Source organism: Amblyomma americanum, chromosome 1 (assembly GCF_052857255.1).
Source record: "Amblyomma americanum isolate KBUSLIRL-KWMA chromosome 1, ASM5285725v1, whole genome shotgun sequence".
Taxonomy (NCBI): Eukaryota; Metazoa; Arthropoda; class Arachnida; order Ixodida; family Ixodidae; genus Amblyomma; species Amblyomma americanum.
In genome coordinates this window covers 506,633,309-506,655,537 of record NC_135497.1, presented here as the reverse complement: position 1 = coordinate 506,655,537, position 22,229 = coordinate 506,633,309, and the positions used below count along the sequence as shown (strand labels likewise).

The 22,229-nt window shown below is 43.8% G+C and overlaps 1 protein-coding gene across 4 annotated transcripts in view; it reads left to right on the top strand.

The window, feature by feature from the left end:
• Positions 1–16,935, top strand: part of LOC144116154 (protein CutA homolog) — a 41,593-nt gene extending 24,658 nt beyond the window's left edge. For all 4 annotated transcript variants that reach the window (XM_077650860.1, XM_077650862.1, XM_077650861.1 and 1 more), the window contains 3 exons: positions 2,174–2,223; positions 10,988–11,030; positions 16,531–16,935. In XM_077650860.1, the coding sequence (XP_077506986.1) occupies positions 2,174–2,223; positions 10,988–11,030; positions 16,531–16,635 (198 nt within the window). In that variant the 3' untranslated portion in view covers positions 16,636–16,935. The remainder of the gene's footprint in view (positions 1–2,173; positions 2,224–10,987; positions 11,031–16,530) is intronic.
• The last annotated feature ends 5,294 nt before the right edge of the window (positions 16,936–22,229 follow it).

Genomic DNA, 22,229 nt, shown 5'->3' with positions numbered 1-22,229 from the left:
TCTCTCTTTGTTGAGTAGCCAAGTGCCAGGCGACGACCTCTGGATCGGAAGAGTTAATCTTCTCTTGTCTATACCGCCATTTAGCAGCGGCTGGACTGTCCTTTTGTGCATCCATGTCAAACGTTGTGATGATACAGCTGCCCATTACATCTCCGCCTTTTATGCAATGCTGCGCATGGGATGCGCGGTTCGGGTGATAGAGCGGTGTGTGGCAACGAAGCGTACAGTGCACCTGCTGCTCCTCTGCAGCTGCCATGGTAACGGTGCGTGCGCACAACTTTCCTCTCCCAGCCATCACGAAATGCTCGAGTGGTAGCCCAGCGTACCTCTCGCTACAAAAGTGGGATTAACGTTAGCAGCACCAGACTGCGTGAAGCACAAAGCAGCAGTGGTGGCAAGCAGCAGGGGGTTTAGCTGCGCATGCTTCTTAATTATTGCCTCTTAAATGACACTGAGGCCATGGAAGATAGCCCCATGTTCACGCAGCGCTTTCATTTTCATTGGAGTCAAATTTCCCCTTCACGTTATATTCGTGGCTGGGTGTATAGATATGGTAATTCTACAACTTGGATGAAACCAAAAATCGTGCTAACATGAAATGTGATACCTGAAAATAAACAATTAGCACTTAACCCATGTATGCCAGAACTTAGAAATTTGAAAGAATTAAAATATTTTGCGATATAAAATGTTTATTTCACGTCACAATTCAAAATCTTCTTTTTATCGGTGGTAATATTTTTCTCAACACTGACTTTTGAGCCATCCTGCAATGTAGGATACTGGGCAAATTCACCACCTGTTACGTGTGGTAAAGCTTCAAAAATTTTACACCGACTTTAAAATCACATTTCTCATCACGCATGGTACTTTTCTTATGACAGTGCCCAAAAATTATTTGTTTCTCTTGCAGAAATATAATGTAGTCAATGGGATCGAATTTCAGAAATTGCACAAGAAAAGTTTAGATACTCTGGAACCTACGCTAGCTGGGGCAAGCTTTTAAACGTTTAGAGTTACTGCGCAAAAAGACAGCGTCCTACATATAGGACGTATATCGGTCAATATATAGGTTAATGTAATGTAGGGCATCTATAGGTTAATTGGATGAGTGGAGCAGGATGGGAGATATTTCCAAGTTGCATGTTGGAAAAATAGTGCAAAAAGGATGGCAATGAAAGAAAGGGGGCACAAACGAGCGCTTTCTCTCAACTGAACTTTATTTGAATCGCTACAGAATGTATAGTCGAAACAGGCAACAAAAAAATATAAAAAGGAAGAGGAATCTATTACCTTGACAAAAATAAGATTGCTTACCTTGAGTCATTTGTCAAAGAGTAATGCTTCCATACACGTGTTTTGTATGCTTTTTTCAGACTTGCTTTTTCCACAATTCATTGTCTCTTCAATTTTTTTTACCTTTCTCTTCCTTTTTATGTTTTTTGTTGCCTGTTTTCATAGTGTATATTCTGTAGCCTTCCCAATAATATCAAGCTGTGAGAAAGCGGTCTTGTGGTCCCATTTGTTTTGTTGTCCTTTTTGCGCTATTTTTCCAACATGCAACTACTCTAACTCGTCCAATTTTCCATCCTAGTGTATTTCCAAGCGCTTGTTTTTCTAGATCATCACAAGTTTACTAAGTGGCCAAATTACCAGACTGCATCCTTGCCGAGAGCGATGTCGTTACCAACAACTGATATTATAAAGACACTGATATAGGAAGAATTTTTGCTGGTCGAGCAGCCTTGCCACTATAGAGAGGTTCTACTTAGTATGAAAGCTGTGGAGTAAGGCTGGAAGGTCTGATAGTGCTTTGCACAGCTTGTTTTATAACATAATAGCCATCATAAAGACTTACTCTTTTGCGCTTTTAAAAAGCTTGGCATTATGTGGTCATTAACTGTTCTTTGAAAATGTTTAACAATGGAGGAGAGTTTGTTCATGCTTTCACAAATCTTGTGTGCTGTGCTCTCCCTTTGAGGTAGTGCAAAATATGCACCTGGCTGGTATTGTTTATCACTCTGTTAGGGAATGACGAAGTTGCTGCCGCATATCAGGTACAGGGCTTGTATTCAGTGTCTCCCTGTTTTGTTGTATGCATCCAGTTTTTTACAAGACTTTTGTTAATAGGCTTATTTCTTAATGCAGTACTTTTTGGCCTCCTGCATTTCAGGTGATCAAATCAAGGACATCGCGGCTAGATGAAATGACGAAGTTTGTTCGGTAAGAGCTTTGTTGGGAGTATGCCTGCTTGGCTTCAAGGTTTTAAATCGTATTGGAGTACCTTCAGAGTCCTTGCCCTGTTTCAGCTAAAAGGGGACACTACAGGCAACAAGTTGGTCGGAGGAAAGCATAAATGAGAGAGAGCCATTCTGCCCCGTTACTTTCATATTTATTTTTTTCTCTCGTCATGTACCAGCATTTCCTCCTTGCAAGAACTGTCGTGTGTTGTGCAAGGTGCTGCACCTCTTTTGCACCAATTTCAAACATCCAGAACTTCCAAACATCCCCCTAGAAACCCCCAGTAATTTTGCCCTCAAATGTAGGTCATCTGTCTAATTCCTGCAGGTGCATTAATTTTGAGTCGATTAGGGCATTGCTTGCATAGCATGGTCATACATTATGCGTGGGCCTCACAGGTGCAAGGAATTACATTAACACTTGAAAGCACTATTTACACAGTTGTGTACAAACCAATCTGGCAGCTTTTTCTGGGTGTGCTGCAGCTAGCAGTAATTTCTTTGTTTCTGGTGAATTTAGCATCCGTCATGTCGCATACAGGGTGGTTTTTATGCCAACTAGTGAATGCAGTAAATAATATTTGCCAAAACAGTGAGCTTGATAGCACATAATGATTTCCGTCTGGGCTAGTAGGTGCACAGTTTGTACACAGTTTGTGCATAGTTCAGTGCCAATTCTGTCTTGTGTGTTTCTTCTTGTCTTCATTCTTTTCGCGCTGTGGTCTCCATCAATTGGTAGCACATCCACTGCCTTTTTCTTGACCATAAATTTTGCAATGCAGTTATCTGTACTTTAGTGCGAAAGCATTACAATTCCCATTAGCACAAAAGCTGGCGTTCGTCACTGTCCTTGGCATGCACGAAATTCCTCAGTGACGTCATCATGCTCTCGCATGACATCAACAGCAGGTCGTAATATAGTGATGTCTACAGCAAGGAAAACAAGTGCAGCGAATTAAACTGAGAACCTTCAGATTGCTGGGCAAGCACACAACCCATAGGCCACAATACCGTGTTACGTCTTGGCAAATAAAGGTGCACCTAGTGTAAGCGTTTCCTTCAATTGTATGCTAATGAGTTGGTGTGTCATTAAAAAGGAAGGAATCTATAATTAACATTGCAGCAAAGCTCACTATGAGATAATGCGTTCGCATTCAAAACACTTAAACAGTCTTAAGTGCCCTCCGTAATTTTAGTGCGTAGCGCTTCTAGCTGCAGTCGCGAACTTCACCGATTGGATGGCAGTCCGAAGCCTGGGCCGGCGTGCACCTCTCTCGGTAAAAGCTTGGTAACTCATAGTTTTATGTGGTGTCCGTGGCGCGCTTGAGGTGTCCACGAACAAAGTGAACTAGCTGTGCGCCTTTCCTTTTCTCAAAACCGAGAGAGAATTTACACTGCGAATAAGATAAGACTGGGAATAAGACTTATTTGCTTCATGCAAGCCGCCCCTACACCTCGTCCCGCGCCTTAGCCGCTGATAAGGCGGAGCGGCCTCGTAGAACGTCAGTGCACTTTGCATCACTTATAAAAGTATAGCAGGGGTAAGCAGTACTAGTGCACCTACTTTGCATTTGATTAACTACGCAAATTGGCAGTAATTTTTTTTCTGAATTTTTAGCGCAGCATGCATCTTCAAAACAAAGTCATTCCACGATACCTCGGCAGTTCATTTGACAAATTTTCAACCATTGAGGCACTTTGTGTGAAATTTTGTATGTGCCTGTAAAAAAATAACAGAATTTTTGTCCATATTCTATAAATGTGCGAATGCAGAATTTCGTGAACAATAACGATGATGAAAACAGAGAATTCTCTGTCTTCACACCACAGATGGAAGTTGATGACGACGATGGCCTAGCTCTCTGGAGCACTGGCCAGCGAAGCTGATCCGTTTGCACCTCCACGGGTTTGACTCCCAGTCACGGCAATGTTTGTTTGATTTATTTTTATTTATTTATTTCTCTTGGCACAAACATCGGAAGATACTTGAAACAAACTGACGAACATGGCAAGATCTACTAAAAAACTAGCGAATTGGCCTTCTTGAAGCTTGCATATTCTGTTTAGGTTGAATGTCCTGTTCAGGTGGAAATAACAAGCTGCGCCTGAAAGTATAAAGTGCTGGACTTCTTCACATGTTCACCGGTGGGTCAACGTCATGTGTGCAAGCTCTGCGGCCACAAATATTGAGTGACGTGGTGAACCTGTAGAGCAGCTCGGATTCTTCAAAGGGTCCACGACAAGCACACATGCCATATTACTATTGCCATCTGTTGGCAGTTCAAAGAAGCTGGCTTCACCAGTGGCTCACTGGTGGGTCATGCCACATGGTTGCGAAATATTTAGTATGAAGAGCTATCTTTTATTTCAGTTATCAACGGTCTAAAATGGTCTGTCAGTGCTTCCAAGGTCTCTTACAATTTCCACTGCACTGTACTGCATTACACAGTGCAATACATAGCACATCTATCGGCTGTTGGGGACAAAAGTGTCCAGGTGCATGAGCTCCAGCTGAAGTGTATCGTTGCGTTTACTGGTGGCTTGGCATGTGCTGCATCCGTTCTTGCTCGATGGGCTGGTCTGCGCTGGTACGCAAAGCAACGCTTCAGTAATACGTAGCAGTGTACTGCTAGGAATATCCAAAGATGTTGCTTATCTGGTGGCATGCTCTTGCCAGTTGCCTTATCAGAATAGTGGTATACATGTCACTTTCTCAACTCATCATGAAGGTTCGTCTTGCACCATGCGAAGCAAAGCAGATGCTTCCAGATGGGCACCCCTAGTCATGCGAAATTAACGTGTTTTGTGCAGTGGCAATTGCAAAGTTCGAGGCCATCAAGTGATGTGCCGATAAAATTTGTGCGGCACTCGTGCTTCCTGGAGAATTTTTTCTTGATTATGCAAAGTGGAGTGGCTGCAGTTTGTGCATGCTTTCTCCTGGTGTGTGTAATGTAATTAATGCTAGCAGAGATGAGTAGGCCTGTCTGGCCTGTTTATTTCCTGCGATGTTCATGTCCGCACCTGCTGTTCGTGCACTAAACGAATCCATCCAGCTAAAAGCTGCTCTTCATGCCATGAGCTCTTAGAAGTGTAAATGACACCACATGCTGGTGGGAACATGAAGGCTGGGGTACGGTGGCTAGACGGTCAACTAGCATGGTTACCTGCTTCTCTGCTTCATGATCCCAAATTGGCGCCGCATTCAGAACTCTTTTGGTGCGGCGCGTGTCGTCTCCTATTTGGGTCATTCTGTAGCAAGCCTGCAAGAGCTAGCTCAAATAGATTATTTTCCTTGCAGAAATAAAGTTTTACATGAAGGTTAATTGTCGAAATGCACACTAACCACGATATGTTTGTTGCATCAGCAAAACAAGAAAATGTTGCATTTACATCGTCTGCTAACATGTACGTGATAAGGTCTGCTCACTCACAACAGTGATGTTTTTGTTCTTGCGATTTTGTGGCAGTGAGTAAGAAATGAAAGAGAGACTGGGCATAGTCCCGCACAAGCACAAGCTCCGCTTGATCCTGAACCAAGTGCCACTCTGAGTAAACAGGTGAAAAGCAGGAGAGATATTACTTCCTTTGCACCAAACCGCAAGTCCAGGTCTAACATGCAAGGCAAGGGTTGAAGATTTCACTGTTTTCAGCACCACGGGATTCAGAATTGTTCTATAAATCGCACCTTGCTCTTCACTGTACTGATAGCAAGCTACAACTCTACTCAGTGGCCTCTGAGTGGCACTGCTAGGAGCGTTTTATCAAACGTCTCTTCACTTGTAATGAGCAGGGAGGTGGTGAAGAACTGACAATAGGAGCTGTGCTACCCAACGAGCTTCTTTACTCTATAAATTCACGCAGAGAGAACGAAGAAAATTTCGGCTAGATGTCAGCCAGCAAAATTCCGAAATGGAAAGCGCCTTTAGAAGGGGCAGAAATGTTCAAATCGGTTGGTACTGACAATGCTGCAACTCGGTAGAGACCTCCTGCTTGTTTGCAAACGAGATAACGCTGCAGCTGCTAGTGGGCTCGCAGTAGGCAAAAGCTGTGGAACAGAAGGGCGGAGAGGTCTTGAGTGCAGGTTTTGGAGGCTTGTTGGCCCGTTTTTAGTTTCTTTGAATCACAAGAGTGGTTGGTGCTTTCAGCTTAATAATTCCGCTCGGAGTGAACGGTCTCGTGTTAGCGACGTACGGCGTATTCCAGAAAAATATTTTGCCACTGTGTATTGTATATGTGACTGGTGGTAAGCAGAAAGCGCTGTAGTCGCTGATCTCTGCGTGATACATTGAATAAACTCGCCAGTCTGTGACAGTGTGTACTAGCCGACGTGATCTTATGTCAGGAAAATAGGAGAAGCATTGGCATTGTCTCGGCCGAGCAGATATAATCTCGCCATCTGTTGACACACCTGCTGTACAGCATGTAGCCAGCTAATGTTGCACTGCTTAACCCTCGTTATCTCGCTAGTATTTTATCCGACAGTTTGTTAGTTTACCCCCATAATGAATCGGCTGACAAGCAACTTAAGTGGATGAAAGACGCAGTGGCTCAAGACGAAAAATAATACTCACCTCCAAAACTATGTGCGGTGGACGCAGCTAGATGTGTTGATTCTTGTTTCCGCGTGATTTATAATATCCTTTGCTTGCCACTGTCATGCGACGGTAAAAACAAAATTTAAGTACGCTGCAATTTGGGCAATGCCCGCCTGTGAATATTTCCTTGCAAACAGTTAGGTTCGCAATCACGTGCCATTTAATGAAACAGACTATGACAAATCATGCAAGAAAAAGAGCTAAACATGCTTACGTTGCTTTTCGCACTCAATAAAGTACGCTATTCTAACCATACTAGCAACCGCTCAAGAATGACACAATTTAGCACACTCCTCTCTACATGAACCAATGACGTCTATCATATTAAGAAATAGTGCCAAGTAAAGAATAAATGCCATGAACGCGGCTTGTAAGTTCGTATAACTTCCACACACGTTAAAATGGGCTGTGCTATCAGCAAAATAAAGCTTTCGTTGACTGCGAGTGAGCTGGCTGGTGCCCCGTCCGCACCAAAACAGCTCCAGGTGATGATTACATGTGCAGGTAAACGTTTTTTCTTTTATGCCACTATTTTAAGCACGCTACTCTAATGTATTGACGAATGACCATAACAGCTTCCCTGCTACGAAAACTTTGCTGCATATAGCCAGTGACAGCATCGAGACTCAAGCTTTGTGCTTTTGCGCTGTGGCCAGCTTTTCTGCAACAGACCTATCAAGGGCCACCTAATTCCCCTTTTTCTGCTGCTACGTGCATCCCACAGTGACGCAGCTGCTCAATACACACTGCTTCTGCAGCACGCTGCGCGCGATGCAGACGTGCAGCTCCGCCAGTAGCTGCAGCAGCTGCGGTAGGCACGGTCAGGCGGAACCTGTTTAGTCTACCGTACGAAAGTCGCTGCTGACATCAGTGGCACCATGCTTTTTTTGACATCACGGCATGAACGAGGTGTGTAGCATTGAAGGAGGCCACTCTGTCGCCAGGGTTGAAGAAACTGTCCACATGATTGTGTGCGCTTTGCCCTCCAATCTATGGCCCATGCATTCACTGAATGATTCAGCTGTACCATTTCATGTTTGTTCAAGGGATGGACAAATCATCACACTGGAAGAAGTTGTCCTAATAGAGCCCTCGGGCTCAGAAATCTAAGCAGCTGTTTCTGTTGAAGGAACAATCATAACTGAAAATGAACTTGGACACAGTGGAAGGAGTACGTTAGTGTGCTTTTGACGGATGACCAAACGATCCCATGTTTAAACAAAGCGAGAGACATGATGGAAACAAAACTTAAAGCACATATCTTCTTGAAGTTTACCAGCCTCCCTTCACAAGAAAACGATTATTGTGTGGTCTGCTACTATACGCGCAAGGAAACACTTCATGCAGACATAGAATGGCAACTCAGAGGCTGAAAACAATGACGAACAAAAGTTCTCTGGCATGTCAATTTTCATTTAAAGGAAAAAAACTCATCCTGTAGCTTCCTTTAATGCGATTGGAACCGAACTAAGGTTGAAGTGTAGCCCCTACATCGTACTTTCACCTTGTGTTCTTGTCTGATCATGGCCTTGGCTGACAAACCTTGTGGTCTTGACAGCTCAGTTAAAGAGCCACTGAAAGGGGTGTTTGAGCTTGGCTTTAAAATGCTTGCACTATGTAGAGTACAGGCCACCGAGCGTCCATGCTGTGCACGAGACCTCAAAGGAAAGCGAGAAATTTACAATACATTTTTAAAAATTCCCGCTTTCGCACCTCGCGGCAACGTGCAGTGCTGGGCTTTCGCACGAAAACCTGGCATACGACGTCACGTCGTGCAAGTGACGCCAGCAGCTGGGGGTTATCATTCGTTCACGGCGCCAAATTCGTTCAGATGTCACGCGCTACCGTGGCGGTGGTAGGCGAGGGGAGGTAGGCGAGGGGCCGGGTTGGTGGGGCCGGTTGAAGAGCGTCGCAGTTTTGGCGTGAGAGTAGAGGGAAAGTCGCAAGCTTTTTCTGAAAGTGGGTTGCACCTCGCAGTGATTTCTTTGTTTTAGGTGAATTTCGCATCCATCTCGCATATAAGCTGTTTTTTATGCCATATAGCGTAGGCAGTAAATAATATTTTGTGAAACAGTGAGTGGGGTAACATTTCATCCACCATTTTTGTGCATACGTATTTTAACACCACTAGTAACAATATTTTTTTAACAATTTCAAGCATTATGTGCACCTCTGAAATAAATTATTTCCACGATTCTTCAGGTGTTTACTTGGTAAGGCACAGCATTTCGATGTTGCTATTTTTCTCAGTTATGACCCTTTGTATGAAATTTTGCACATCTCGGAAAAAAATCAGCTGCCAGTATTTTGTTATGAAAAACTAACAAATTGTCTTCTTTTATGGCCTGAATATACTAGTTAAGCAGGAAAGAATTTCATTTTCATGGAAGCAAAAATGTCTTGTCAAAGGGTAAACTCTTTATTATCCGGAACCATGAGGACACTTAATTTCTGCCTGCTTGTGTCCGTAAATTAAAAGCCGATGGATGACATAAGTCCACCAATTTCTGAGTTCCAAAGGTCTCAAGTTGGAAAAGTTGGATTAGCTTAGTTATGTGTGCCTTTTTTTATGTTAATGATCATTTCTAAGTACTACTTAATAATAAATGGGGCACGCAGGATAGTCAGAACATAGAGCTTTAGGCCAGTTCGTAGCTTATTTCTAAATATTCAATTGCACTAAGAACTGATTGATTGTAGTCAATTGCACTAAGAACTGATTGATTGTTCATTAAAGCGACTCTAAACACACCTTTCTATGAAGATTTTGTTTTTTAATGCAGTTGATGACTTGCACTTCTCGCTAGCATCTTTGTTTGGTGCAAAAGCTGTTTTAGCCAGAAAATTTTCAGTTTAGTGAACAACTTTTTGTATCACTCTGCAGTGGTTGAATTCATGACTTTAGCCACAAGCTACTACAATTGGAGCACTAACCTGTGACATGTTGCTAGCACCTTATATTTCATCGTTTTAATGTTTTTTGTGCCTCACAAGCATATTCGATGAGCAATCGTGGGAAACAAGGAAGCGCTGCTTTGCAGCTATAGCTGTATCTGGTAAACGACTCAACACTGATCTCCATTTAGCGGGTCGCAACACAAAGTCAGTGTATTAACTTTATCATTGACATGTTATACCCACCGAAAACGTACCTTTTGCTGTTGATAACAGAAAATAATAAACTAGCACCTCATGTCAGTGCATGAGATGGACGAGAGCTACTTATGAGGCATGGCCTCCAAATTCAGGCATAAAGGCTTGGTTTGCTGAACCTTCCTGGACCCTGCCTTGTCATCCAGTCTGTGAGGCAATGTATGAGCATTATGAACATTGCCACATGAATGGGCCGCACCACAGCGCTGAACCCTCCATCCTGCACATACTGATCACGGCAGCATGATACCATGTATGGTCCCTGCTTTTGGAATGGTCGTGGAAGAAAAATACGGTATTCTTTATTCATGCGCCAATTATATTTGAAAATTATTAGAAAACTTGAGGACGTATTAGATTTGTTTAGAATAATTTTGAACACACCACACTTTTACTTGTTTGCATAATCGAATGATTAGTAATGAGAAACAGGGAATCGCTGCTTTCACAGTTACAGGTGTATCGGTTAAAGGCGGAGTGGGTGAGGGAACAAACACGAGTTAGTGACATCCTAGTCGAAATCAAGAGGAAGCAATGGGCTTGGGCAGGGCATGTAATGCGAAGGAAAGGCAACCGCTGGTCCTTAAAGATAACGGACTGGATTCTAAGAAAAGGCAAGCGTATCAGGAGGCAGCAGAAAGTTAGGTGGACGGATGAGGTTAAGAAGTTTGTAGGCATAGGGTGGGGGCACAGCTGGCAAAGGACAGGGTTAATTGGAGAGACATGGGAGAGGCCTTTGCCCTGCAGTAGGCGTAGTAAGGCTGATGATGATGATGATGATGAATCAAATAGGACGATATTTGGTTCGATATTCGAAATTTCTGAATATCTGCACGCCCCAAATTATTGGCCATTGTGTACAGTGATGTCGGTTGAATTCCTACTGGCAGTTGCTGTTAACACTGTTTTCTCCTGAAGCCTGTGACCTGGCACATTCCAGAAACTTTGGTTGGACAGAAGCAACACACTCATGTAAAAATTAAAATGATCTATTTGCAGGGAGAACCATCCGTACGAAGTGTGTGAAGTCATATCGACACCGGTAAGTGCTCTGCTCTGCGATCCCAAACATTGAACAGTAGCATCATGTTCGAGCCTGAAGAAATCAAATGGCATGTGTAGTATTTTTGGCTTGAAATACTGTGCGTGGCATATGAGGCCAATGACTACGTCAAAGCCGGCAGCTGTGAAGAATGAACAAACACTGCAAAGATTCACAGCATTACTCCCCTCTCAAAGAAGCATCGACCTGATGCATTAAAACAAACAACAATGCCGCAAATATTTGCAGTGTTTCTTCATTCTTCAAAGCGGCTGGCACGCCGCTTTATCGCTTTGTTTTCGATGCAACACGCAACCAGATTTATCTCGATTGATCGCAGCCAGGCAGAGCTGATTCTGCATTGTTCCAGAATGTTCTAGTAACTTTGCACGCTTTATCTCGAAAGTTTGCTATCGGCTTTACATTGAGCACGGCAGGCAGCGGCGGCATTCTGTTCGGCGACCGCCGAGCACGCTTGTTGCTACGCCGCCGCTGGGTGATTCAGTCCACTGTGGGCGCAAGTCTGCCCAAATAAAGAGTTTTGTTTAGACGGCATTTTCCCTGTCGTTCTGCTCCCCGGATTGCAGTCACCGCTTAGTGACAATATATATGTAATGGTAATACAAATATTCTAGACTGTAAATATCATGTCTATAAGAACTGCACCGTGATCAGTTTTCAGTAAAAACAGGAGGAAATACCAAACAAAAGGAGTATCACGCAAGGCAACATAACTGTTGCATTGTCGTTCAGTACATATCTGCTTAGCCATTCAGAGGGTTGAATCGGGAAGAACTAGGTATGCAAAAGTTTATTTATTTATTTATTTACATTACCCCTCAGGGCCAGTGGCATTACAGAGGGGGAGTGGTAAATATACAAAAACAGTGAGAAAATACAGTTGTTTACAAGAATATTTAAAAAGCATCTGAATATACAATGTTAGCTATTGCTATGCGGAACTGCTCATAATTTACAATGCCAGCAACTTCTGCGGGAAGGTGGTTCCAGTCACGTGAGGTGCGCGGCAGGAATGACTGCGAGAAGCATTTCGTGTTGCATGACACAATTCCAACTTTGAGATCATGATCAATACGACTGGATACATAAATTGGCTGGGGGATGAGGTGATCACGTAAAGCAGGATGATGAAACAGCTTGTGGAACAGGGCGAGACGAAACACTTTTCTACGCGATGTTAGCGTAGGGAGGCAGAGATTAGATTTCATAGCAGTTATACTCGCTGTGCGGTTGTAGTTAACAAGGATGAAACGTACAGAGTTATTTTGAACCATCTCAAGATCATTAATTAAGTTGCCATGGGCAGGGTCCCATACAGGTGTTGCATACTCAAGTTTAGATCGTATTAGTGTTTTATAAAGCAATAGTTTCAAATTCGAAGCGACATTAAGAAAGTTACGACGTAAGTAGCCTAGCACGCGATTAGCATTTTTAATTATGTTCTCGGTATGAAGAGACCAATTAAGATTTGAAGAAATGTGAACGCCTAGGTATTTATATGACGAGACTGATTCCAATGAGATGTTATCAATGTAGTAGTGAGCCGGGCAGAAGTTTTTCTAGATACAGGCATGACTTTGCATTTGTTAATATTTAGCTGCATCAACCAATCTTTGCACCAGTGCCCTATTGTGTTGAGGTCTGACTGAAGTAATGTAACGTCGTTAGCGCTGGTTATTCTCTAAAAATGACGCAATCATCAGCGAATAGGTGAATATGAGAGTTAACAAGAGAGGGAAGATCATTAATGTAAATTAGAAACAGTAGGGGTCCAAGAACTGAACCTTGTGGAACCCCGGAAGACACCTTGGTAAAACTGGAGTTGAAACTGTTAGCAAAAACAAATTGTGAGCGATTAAGTAGAAAACATTCAATCCATTTCAATAAGTTACAGTCAATATTCAGTTGTTTTAGTTTGTGAAGTAAAAGTTTGGGACATACCTTGTCGAAAGCCTTTGAAAAGTCTAGAAATATACAGTCAGCTAATGATGATAGGTCTAGAATATGATGCAATGCATGTGTAAACGATATTAACTGTGTTTCGCAAGAGTAAAATTTTCGAAAGCCGTGTTGCGCAGACGTAAAAAAGGAGTTAGATTCGAGGAAGTTAACAAGGTTGGTGAATATTATATGTTCAAGCATTTTGCAACAAGTACTGGTAAGGGATATGGGACGATAATTATTAGGGGAAGCTTTGCTGCCGGATTTGTAGACTGGAACCACCTTTCCAATTTTTCACACGGTAGGCAGCGTTGATTGGTCAAGTGATTGCTGGAAAAGTTTGGTTAGTATAATGGAAGAATAAGCTGAAGTGCTTTTTAAGAACTTTGGGTTAATGCAGTCGTAACCTGGAGCAGAATGAACATTGAGTGCATCAATAAGCTTATCGACACCAGGAATAGCAACAGCTGTAGGTGGCATGGATACATAGTTGAAGTGGTGAGTTGGTGGCATATGTACATCAGACATGGCTGTAAAGTCGTCAGTGAATGCGTGGTTCAGAATCGTGGCACAAATATCAGAAGGAATGGGGTTGCCTAACGGGTCGGATAAAGCGATGCTATCATCAGTGGAAGGATTAATGACCCGCCAGAATTTTTTCACATTGGTCGTTAACATAGAGGGCAGAACATGCGAATGGAAGCGCTTTTTAGCGTCTTTGAGCGCCTGAACATACGTGTTGGAAGCTGCCGTATACGAAGACCAACGCTCACTAGTTCGGGAGAGCTTTGCGATGCGATAGAGGCATTTCTTTTTGTTAGATCAGTGCTTAATGTGATTATTGTACCAGGGAGCGTTTGAGTGGGTGGTAACAGTGCGCTGAGGAATGTATTGTTCAGTGAGTTGGGAGACTTTAGTTGTGAACATGCTCCAGTTAGTTTCAACACTACGGTTATCAAAGCTATCAAGGAAAACATTGATAAAAAGAGACAGCTCATTATTTATCGCATGAAAATTTGCTTTGTTGTAGTCGCGTATAATTTTTTTCTTTCGATTAGAATTCGGAGGGGCTAGGTTAATGTCTAATTGCATTAGCAAGTGGTCACTGATGCCCGGCAGGTATAAAATAGGCGGGGCTATGTCAGATCGATTTGTCAAGATTAAATCTAGTGTATTCGACGCGCTGTCAGTTAATCTAGTTGCTTGTGTGCACAATTGCACTAGCGAGAATACTGAGCACACATCTAAAAATTCGCGACCTTGAGAAGAGAACTGGGACATTAAAGGGGAGTCTGTATTCCATGTTATGTTCGAAAAATTTAAATCGCCGAATAAGAATAGTGGGGATGAAGGAAAGCGTGTTGCGACGATATTAATAGCATCGTAAAGTTCGTTACTAAACGTAGGCGACGAGGAAGGTGGACGGTAGCGTACTCCTATTACTACCCTCAGGTGATTAAGAGTGAGCGCAGCCCATACTATTTCTAGATTAGTCTGAACATGTATACATGATGACGGAATATCGTTTGAAATAGCGAGAAGCACCCCGCTGCCTCTCTGCGTGCCCCGATCACAGCGGAAGAACGAAAAGCGATGAGCATCGAAAAAGATATCAGTGTCGCGAACATGCGCAGTGAGCCAAGTTTCTGTTAACGCGATGATTTTAGCGGAACAAGTGTCGATAGCTGATGATAGAGAGTTATACTTGTTAAGAACGCTTCTGATGTTAGTAAAAAGAACCGATACTGATGCTGTGGATGCCTGACCACTACCCCTCGCTTAATGGGGAACACCCGAGTGATCTCTTGACATTGTACTTCCGACATTGTGCTTATAAATACTTCAAGGCTTGAATCGCAGTGCACATTAGAGGACCTCAATAGGAAAAGTGCGCGATGATAGGCTTGAGAAGAGATGTGAGGAAAACCCCATGTAATGCTATGCAGTTTGTGAAAGAAGCAGCACTTTATGATAGCAAGATGACGAGTTGTACATTATTCATCTCAGAAGAGAAGCGCGAACTTGTAACTTTTTCCTTGTTTATGGCCTTGTTAGATTTTGCTTTTATCGTTTTTTTTTCTTGAGGTCCTTGCTTTACTTTTTGTTGTTTGTTTCATGACATGGTATAAAAGTGAGTTTTTTCAATACTGTAGTTGGGCAATAGCACTTTTGTCATCATCTTCATTCCTTTCTGTGGTCATCTGGTTCACGCTTCCCTTTTGAGATGACTTTCTTATAGGCAGTGACGTGCTGGAACTAGTGGAGGAGTACATCTATCTTGGATATGTAGTGGGTGCAGAACTTTACCATGTGGAAGAAATCATCTGGAGAATAAGTATGGTTTGGATTGTCAGATTATGAACCGCAGTTTACAAATATTTGTCAAAAGAAAAGTAAACAACCAGTATGTCTTACTGGTAACTCACTGTGCATCTGTTAATTGGAGGATTAACAATTAACAGATGCACAGTGAGTTACCAGTAAGACATACTGGTTGTTTACTTTTTTTTTGACAAATATTTGTAAACTGCGGTTCATAATCTGACAATCCAAACCATACTTATTCTCCAGATGATTTCTTCCACATGGTAAAGTTCTGTGCCCACTACATATCCAAGATAGATGTACTCCTCCACTAGTTCCAGCACGTCACTGCCTATAAGAAAGTCATCTCAAAAGGGAAGCGTGAAACAATGAAAAAACTTTCAAGGCAGATCAAGGGCACCACAGTTGGCTACATGATAGGCAAGGTTATAGGAAGACAAAATAAGAACAATGTGGATTAGCAGTGTGCATTTCTGTATTAAAAAGAAATCAGGTGGAGTGGTGAGATTGACAAATATTCTGAAATGGGGTGGCCACAGACAGCACGGCTGAGTCTAATTGGAGATTGAAGGGAAAAGCCTTTGTCTCGCAGTGGACTCAATTTGGCTCTTGACAAAGGTGGGAACTGTGTACTACAGAGTACTGCAAGAATTCTTGAGGACACTTTGCCGTCAAGCAGAGGCAGCAGAATAATGCTTGAATGTGGAGCACAGAGACAAATAGCCTGCCCATCACTAAAATAGGCTTAAAAATCCTGCAAGCATTCACACTCTTTTCCCCAGTGCTATGAGCCTCATCATTTATCAGAGGTTTGGTGGCCTGGAAATTGCACCTCTGGCTGACAACTTCATTAAGGAGGGATTGAAAGATCTCGAACTGATTTCGATATTCAGTAATGTGTTATTACAGCGCAGCAGCTGTTGTGATTTCTGCAGTTTAGTGATTTTCTGTGGTTACTGATTTTGCCTTTAGTGTCCTTTTAAGGTGCACACTAGGTTATCTGCCTAACATGAGGAAATATTTCAGCATTGTATAGCTGAAGGCAGAATGTGAGTAGCTTTCACCTCTACATGCTGGGATAACTTGGAGATCGTTGTAGTCGCCAAAATAGCGCTGGGTTTTGGGGTTATACCTTTATCTAGCATGTTTGACAGACTCAGCCCTTCTGTTGTATTGGAGAGTTCATGAGCCTTTTGCATATGCTTATTTTCAGATTCAGCATGGAAACCCACCCTATTTAAAGTGGATCTCTGAGGTCGTGCCTGAAGCTGGCGACGGGGGCATCACATCTGAAACAACCCCAACCCAGTCAAATTGAATGAAAAAAGGGCCCTTTTTCCTTTTTTGAGTACAGTTTGTGAGATTCCTGAAAATGTGAGCAAGTGAACAATTCTTTTTTCAAGACTAAAAAGTTTGATACTGTGCGCATAGGCGGTGTTATATATATTTACGGCTGTGACACAGCAGCCTCAGTAGCCCACTGCCATTTCCTAGAGAGCACCCACAGGCTGTTCACAACCATGAAGGTGTAATGTTTGCAGGCGCTTCATTCAACAGCTCTAGCTTTCAGTGTTGGGTAATGACTGGATTGAATAAATTTTATATCTTTCCTGCGGAATCTTTTGAAGCGTGTGGCCTTGTTTGTGAAGAAAGTGGAGTTGCAAAAGGGGGTGTGCGTGCTTCCCGAGCTGGCACACAATGCACCCCTCGGCACAGGTTGAGGACAAAAGCAAATGACACTTGAAGACTCCATTGGTGTTTGTTACTGTTGTGAACAATAAAAAAAATTGTAAATTAACCTGAAGCAACACATTGGCTATGAGAAACGCCGTAGTGGAGGGCTGTGGATTAATTTGTTCTTTAATGTGCGCCGACACTGCACAGCACACAGGTGCCTTTTGCGTTTCACCTTCGCTGGGTCCACTGGCTCAGTTGCCGAGCAGTCTAGCTAATGTTTTGAACAGTAACGCTGAATAGAAAAACCTTTCTTTCAGGAACATTGCGATAAGGAATCGAGAACTTTCCACCCTAAAAGAAAGACTCTCCTAGGGTCCATGGGTTGCACTCGTGGGCAGCACTGTCGCAAGGCGATGTTTCGCAGGCGAAGGGGCGTACATTGAATACGCTTGCGCATTGTTAAATCTGGCCCCTGCTTTGCCTCCGTGAGCTCAGCTAGGCCGAAGTGTGGCGATAAGGAGGGACAAGCTTCGAGGAGAGACGTTCACAAGGAGTTCGTTTTGCATATTTTACAAGAGTTTAGGTCAAGCACGTGAGAAAGACGTAAGCATGCTCTACACAGGTCATCTGGCTGTTGAATAGAGCTCGATGTCCCCAAATTCCTAGGTGGGCAAGTGTAGTTCATTAAGCACATTCCAGTGAGTGGGACACTTGTATAGTCCAAGGGAGCCGCCCACCACAGGAGACATCACCAGAGCACCCTCGCAGCTATTCTGGCGGCGAGGGACAGCTTCCCAATAGCAGTGATGTCGCTGCTGGTACATTAGCACAGGGAAGACAGCTCCCAGTATTGTTGACTGAGGTCGTCTCGAAGGAAGCGTCTTCACTTCTTGCAAAGTGCCGCCGCTTTGGCTCAGTGGTTATGGTGTTCTGCTGCTGACCCGAAAGATGCAGATGCAATCCAGCTGCGACGGTCGAATATTGATGGAGGCAAAATTATAGAGGCCTGTGTGCTGTGCGATGTCAGTGCACGTTAAACAACCCCAGGTGGTCAAAATCACAGGAGCCCTCCACTACGGCGTCCCTCATAGCCTGAGTCTCTTTGGGACGTTAAACCTCCATAAACCATAAACCAAACAAGTAAAGAAGCCAAAAAAGTGTGAAAACCCTGGTTAACATGATAGTTACTAAATATGATTAAGCATAAAAAAAAAGTGTTTGCCAAATTCATGAAAACGAAAGATTTAACAATAGTTGCATAGTTTAAGCCCTATGGAAATAAACTTGCGTCTAAACTTAAGCAGGCTAAAGATGCTTACTTACCTAATGAATGTTCCATGATGAACATGCACAATGTCCGGATATAGTTTGGCGCAAACTGAACTCATTGTTGCATCCCGACAGTCATGCTTCAACTCTTGATGTCGTTACACATGAGGGAAAACTGCTATCTGGTGCTTAATTGGCAGATACTTTTAACTGCTTCATTATTGAGCAAACTAAACACAGCGTATCTACCGAAACTATGCTCAGTATGTGCGAAAAAATGATAGCGCGCAGTCCCTCTTTTTAGCCCCAACTGATCAAGTTGAAGTCTTTGCTTGTATAAATAATATCAAGAACAGCAAGTTGCAGGACTCAGTATGCAGATTTTGCTTGTAAAATATGTTCTTGATACTTTGTGCCCTGTTATCACCCATATTTACAACCTTATATTATCCACTGGGGTTTTTCCCTAAGGAAATGCAGATCGCCCGGGTAATCCCAATATTTAAGCATGGAGATAAAAATTATTTAATAACTATCGACGAATTTCCATATTGCCTGTATTTTCTAAGGGCATTGAGAAAATAATACATATTCGACTGAGCTCATATTTTGATTACAATGACTTATTTTCTTGATATTCAGCATGTCTTTAAGAAGCATAGGTCTACTGAAACGGCACTTCTAACACAAAGAAATTATAATAAACGCATTAAGAGAAAATAATCTTGCTGTAGGGATTTATACTGGTTTTATCAAGGCGTATGACCTTGTGGAGGTTGCCCAGGAAGGCGACCGCGACCACATTTATTGAGGTCTGTCGAAGACGAGATAGCTACGGGTGGAGCGGCGTTGGCAGCATCCGGCCCTGGCCAAGGTCCCGAGCGTTCTCTCCAGCGCATGCTGGGGACACTTTATCCTTTTTGGCATTTCGCCACTGCCAGCCGCGTGGGTTGCTGCAATCTCATTAATCATATTCTACTTCTTTAATTAAATAGGTGTGGGGTCCGTGGCGTTGTGCTAACTTTAATAGAATCCTATTTTTCACATAGAGCTCAGTACATAGATATAAATAAGGCCACTTCTCTCCCTATTACATCCAGAGTGCCCAAGGAAGCATACTTGCACCATTATTGTTTTTAATTTGCATAGATGATATCTTCTACAGCTTGAATAGCCCTCATATTGTGCCATATGCTGATGACATGTCTTTTTTCTTGTCACAGGTTCTTCAGAAGCAGACGTCGAAAAACAAACAAACAATGTTCTTATTCAGCTTAGTTTATGGGCAGGAGCAAATTACATGCGAATAAATCTAGTAAAGACAAATTGTGTTGTACCAGACTAAGGGAAAAAGCTACCAAGACCTGTTGAAGTCATATTCAATAATCAACCTGTAGAGCTCGTTGAGTCGGTGAAAACACTGGGAGTTACCTTTTCTAACAATTTAACATGGAATGCTCATGTAGAGTACATTCATTCAAAGGTCGTTTCAGCTGTCTGTATAATTGCACGGTTTAGACACATTCTTCCAGTAAGAGTAAAAATAATGTTTTATAACGTGTTAGACTTTTCTCATTTTCAATATTGTACTATAGATTGGGGCACAACGGGCATTACAAAACTTTGTATGTTATATTTGCTTCAGAAAAAAGCTGTGCGATGCATTGCAAATGTACCATTCACTTCTACCAGAAATATTTTAACGACGTTTGATATTCTTCCATTATTTGCATTATATTCGTATAGGCTTCTGTTATGCTATAAATCTCATTTCAAGCCCCCCAATCATCCCTTCATTTTGCTTGCACACCTTAAAGAAAACAGCAGCTGTCAGGACACAAGACACAGAGATATTTGCTTTACCCCAACACCGAGAGCTTACTTATATGGATCAACCCTTATGTCATAACCTTCCATTTCTGCCAAACAGATCAAGCCAGGATAATTTTGATATAACCTACAAACCGAAATCCGTTATTTAGGATTTCTGTCGGGAAAACTTTTGTTTTTTAGTTTTCTGTATGGCGTTTTTCGGTTCATTGCTTGCGCCATTATTTTCTTCATTCTCTTATCCCTTTGGCTTCTGTGGCCTCTAGCTCACTTCACAGATTATATGTATATATATATAGTTCTCTATTATTTCATGGTGCGCACATGCGGCCTGTAAATTGCACAATTATTTACATTTATGAAATGCTGTATAACCATTAGTCAAGCAGGTTCCTTCCTCCCTCCTCTATTTTGTTTTCCTCTCCTCCCGATTCAGCCAGACCACACCGAACATTCCGATTACACAGTGCCTAATTTATTTACATCTATTCACAATTGCGGTGACACCACTCTCCCGTCGGGATGCGGCCTCTCGTCTCGGCATCCACCACCCGTCGGTCCAGTCCTTCTTGGTCGTCCCTCCTCTCTTTCCGGTCCTCCTTTCCAGCATGCCCTTTCTCGTCCTTGCTTCTCCACTGCTCCCTTCGGTCGACTCCCTGGGAAGACATCTTGAGCTGGTTCCCGTCGTTACGGAGGCGGCACGCAGACCTTGGTCTTATCGGATGATGCCCCCGTAACTGCTGTTCGGGGGGGTCTCTCATCCGTCGGCGCTGAGCGGCAAGCACACACACAGAAACACAAAGCGCCGGCTGTTTCTTGGGCACGCCGAATCGCCCGCGCGTACACGCACATAACCGCGGCGGCCGTTTCTTCCGACTACGTTCGGATGCGATAAGGCCGCGCGCCCGACACCTCCACCGCCACTGTGCTGCGTGCCTCCACGGAACGCATCACACTTCACACCACAACCGCGTGCGGCTGGTGTCCCGCGATCCTCCCCCAGGCACTACGACACCATTAAAACAAAGGGCTAGGGAACAGCGTTACCCCTTTTACCCCGCTCCCCTTACCAATGGAGCTGGTGCTATAAGCCTCGGCAGCTTATCAGCGTTGGCGTCGCTATCTCCTGCGCACAATTCTCATCTCGAACGTCACGGTGCGCTCTAAACCTCCTGCAGCGGAGGGCGGTCACTCGGTTCTATGTAATCGCCCTTACTGGTCATCTGCCACGGCGCGTACCTCCTGACGATTAGTGCAATTGGCCGTCCCCTGTCGTACGGCCTGTGACAGGGTGCCATCTGACACTCGTTACAATTTTGACCGCGTGTTCTCTCCATAGACCTTTCTGCGAAGCACAGCTTAGTCTTTCCGCCGCCCTGGTGACTTGCCCATTCAGGCTCATTCGCCAGTCACGTCGTTTTCATTTGTTGCGACTCCCGCGATGCCATTTGCACACACGGTCGGCCCACGATCTCGCCTCCACTGTCAAGCAAAACTTCACCTGCTACCGCATCATGAGCGCGGACTCTCGCGCGTTCTCCACTCTCTCTCGACGTAGCGCCGCCAGTTTGCTCACGCCTGGGATTTTCGCGCTCTGGGGCACTTGTCTGCCTGCGGTACCCTCTTTCTGCATCAGCGCTACTGGTCTGGTCTACTGCGGTGACCGTCACAGCCGCAGCTGTGTCTGCGCGCTCCTCTTTGTTGTCACTATCCTCCTTCAGTGCAGTCACCACTTCTGACACGGCGGTTGCCCCTTCCCACCACTCCAGAGGTCTGACATCCTCTATGACAGCATCATCCCCGGATACCAGCCTGCTCGCTTCAGCACAGAGAGTTCCACTGCCAAACTTTTCATCAGTTTCCTTCAAATCATCAGAGCGTTCCTCTGACACGTTGACACCTGCCTCCTGTTTCTCGATCGCGGCCGCCTTGTCACCACTCAAGCTTTCCAGTATCGCTCTCTGGCCTACCTCCTCTCTCACAGCTGCAACCTCAGTGTCGCCACTCGAGCCTTCCAGTCTGCAGTCTGCCTTTACCGCTCTCTGGCCTACCTCGAAATGCTCCGCGACGCCCGCCACATTCCCCAGATGCACTCCCTCTTGTATTACACCGTCTACCGCCTCCCCGACCTCTCTC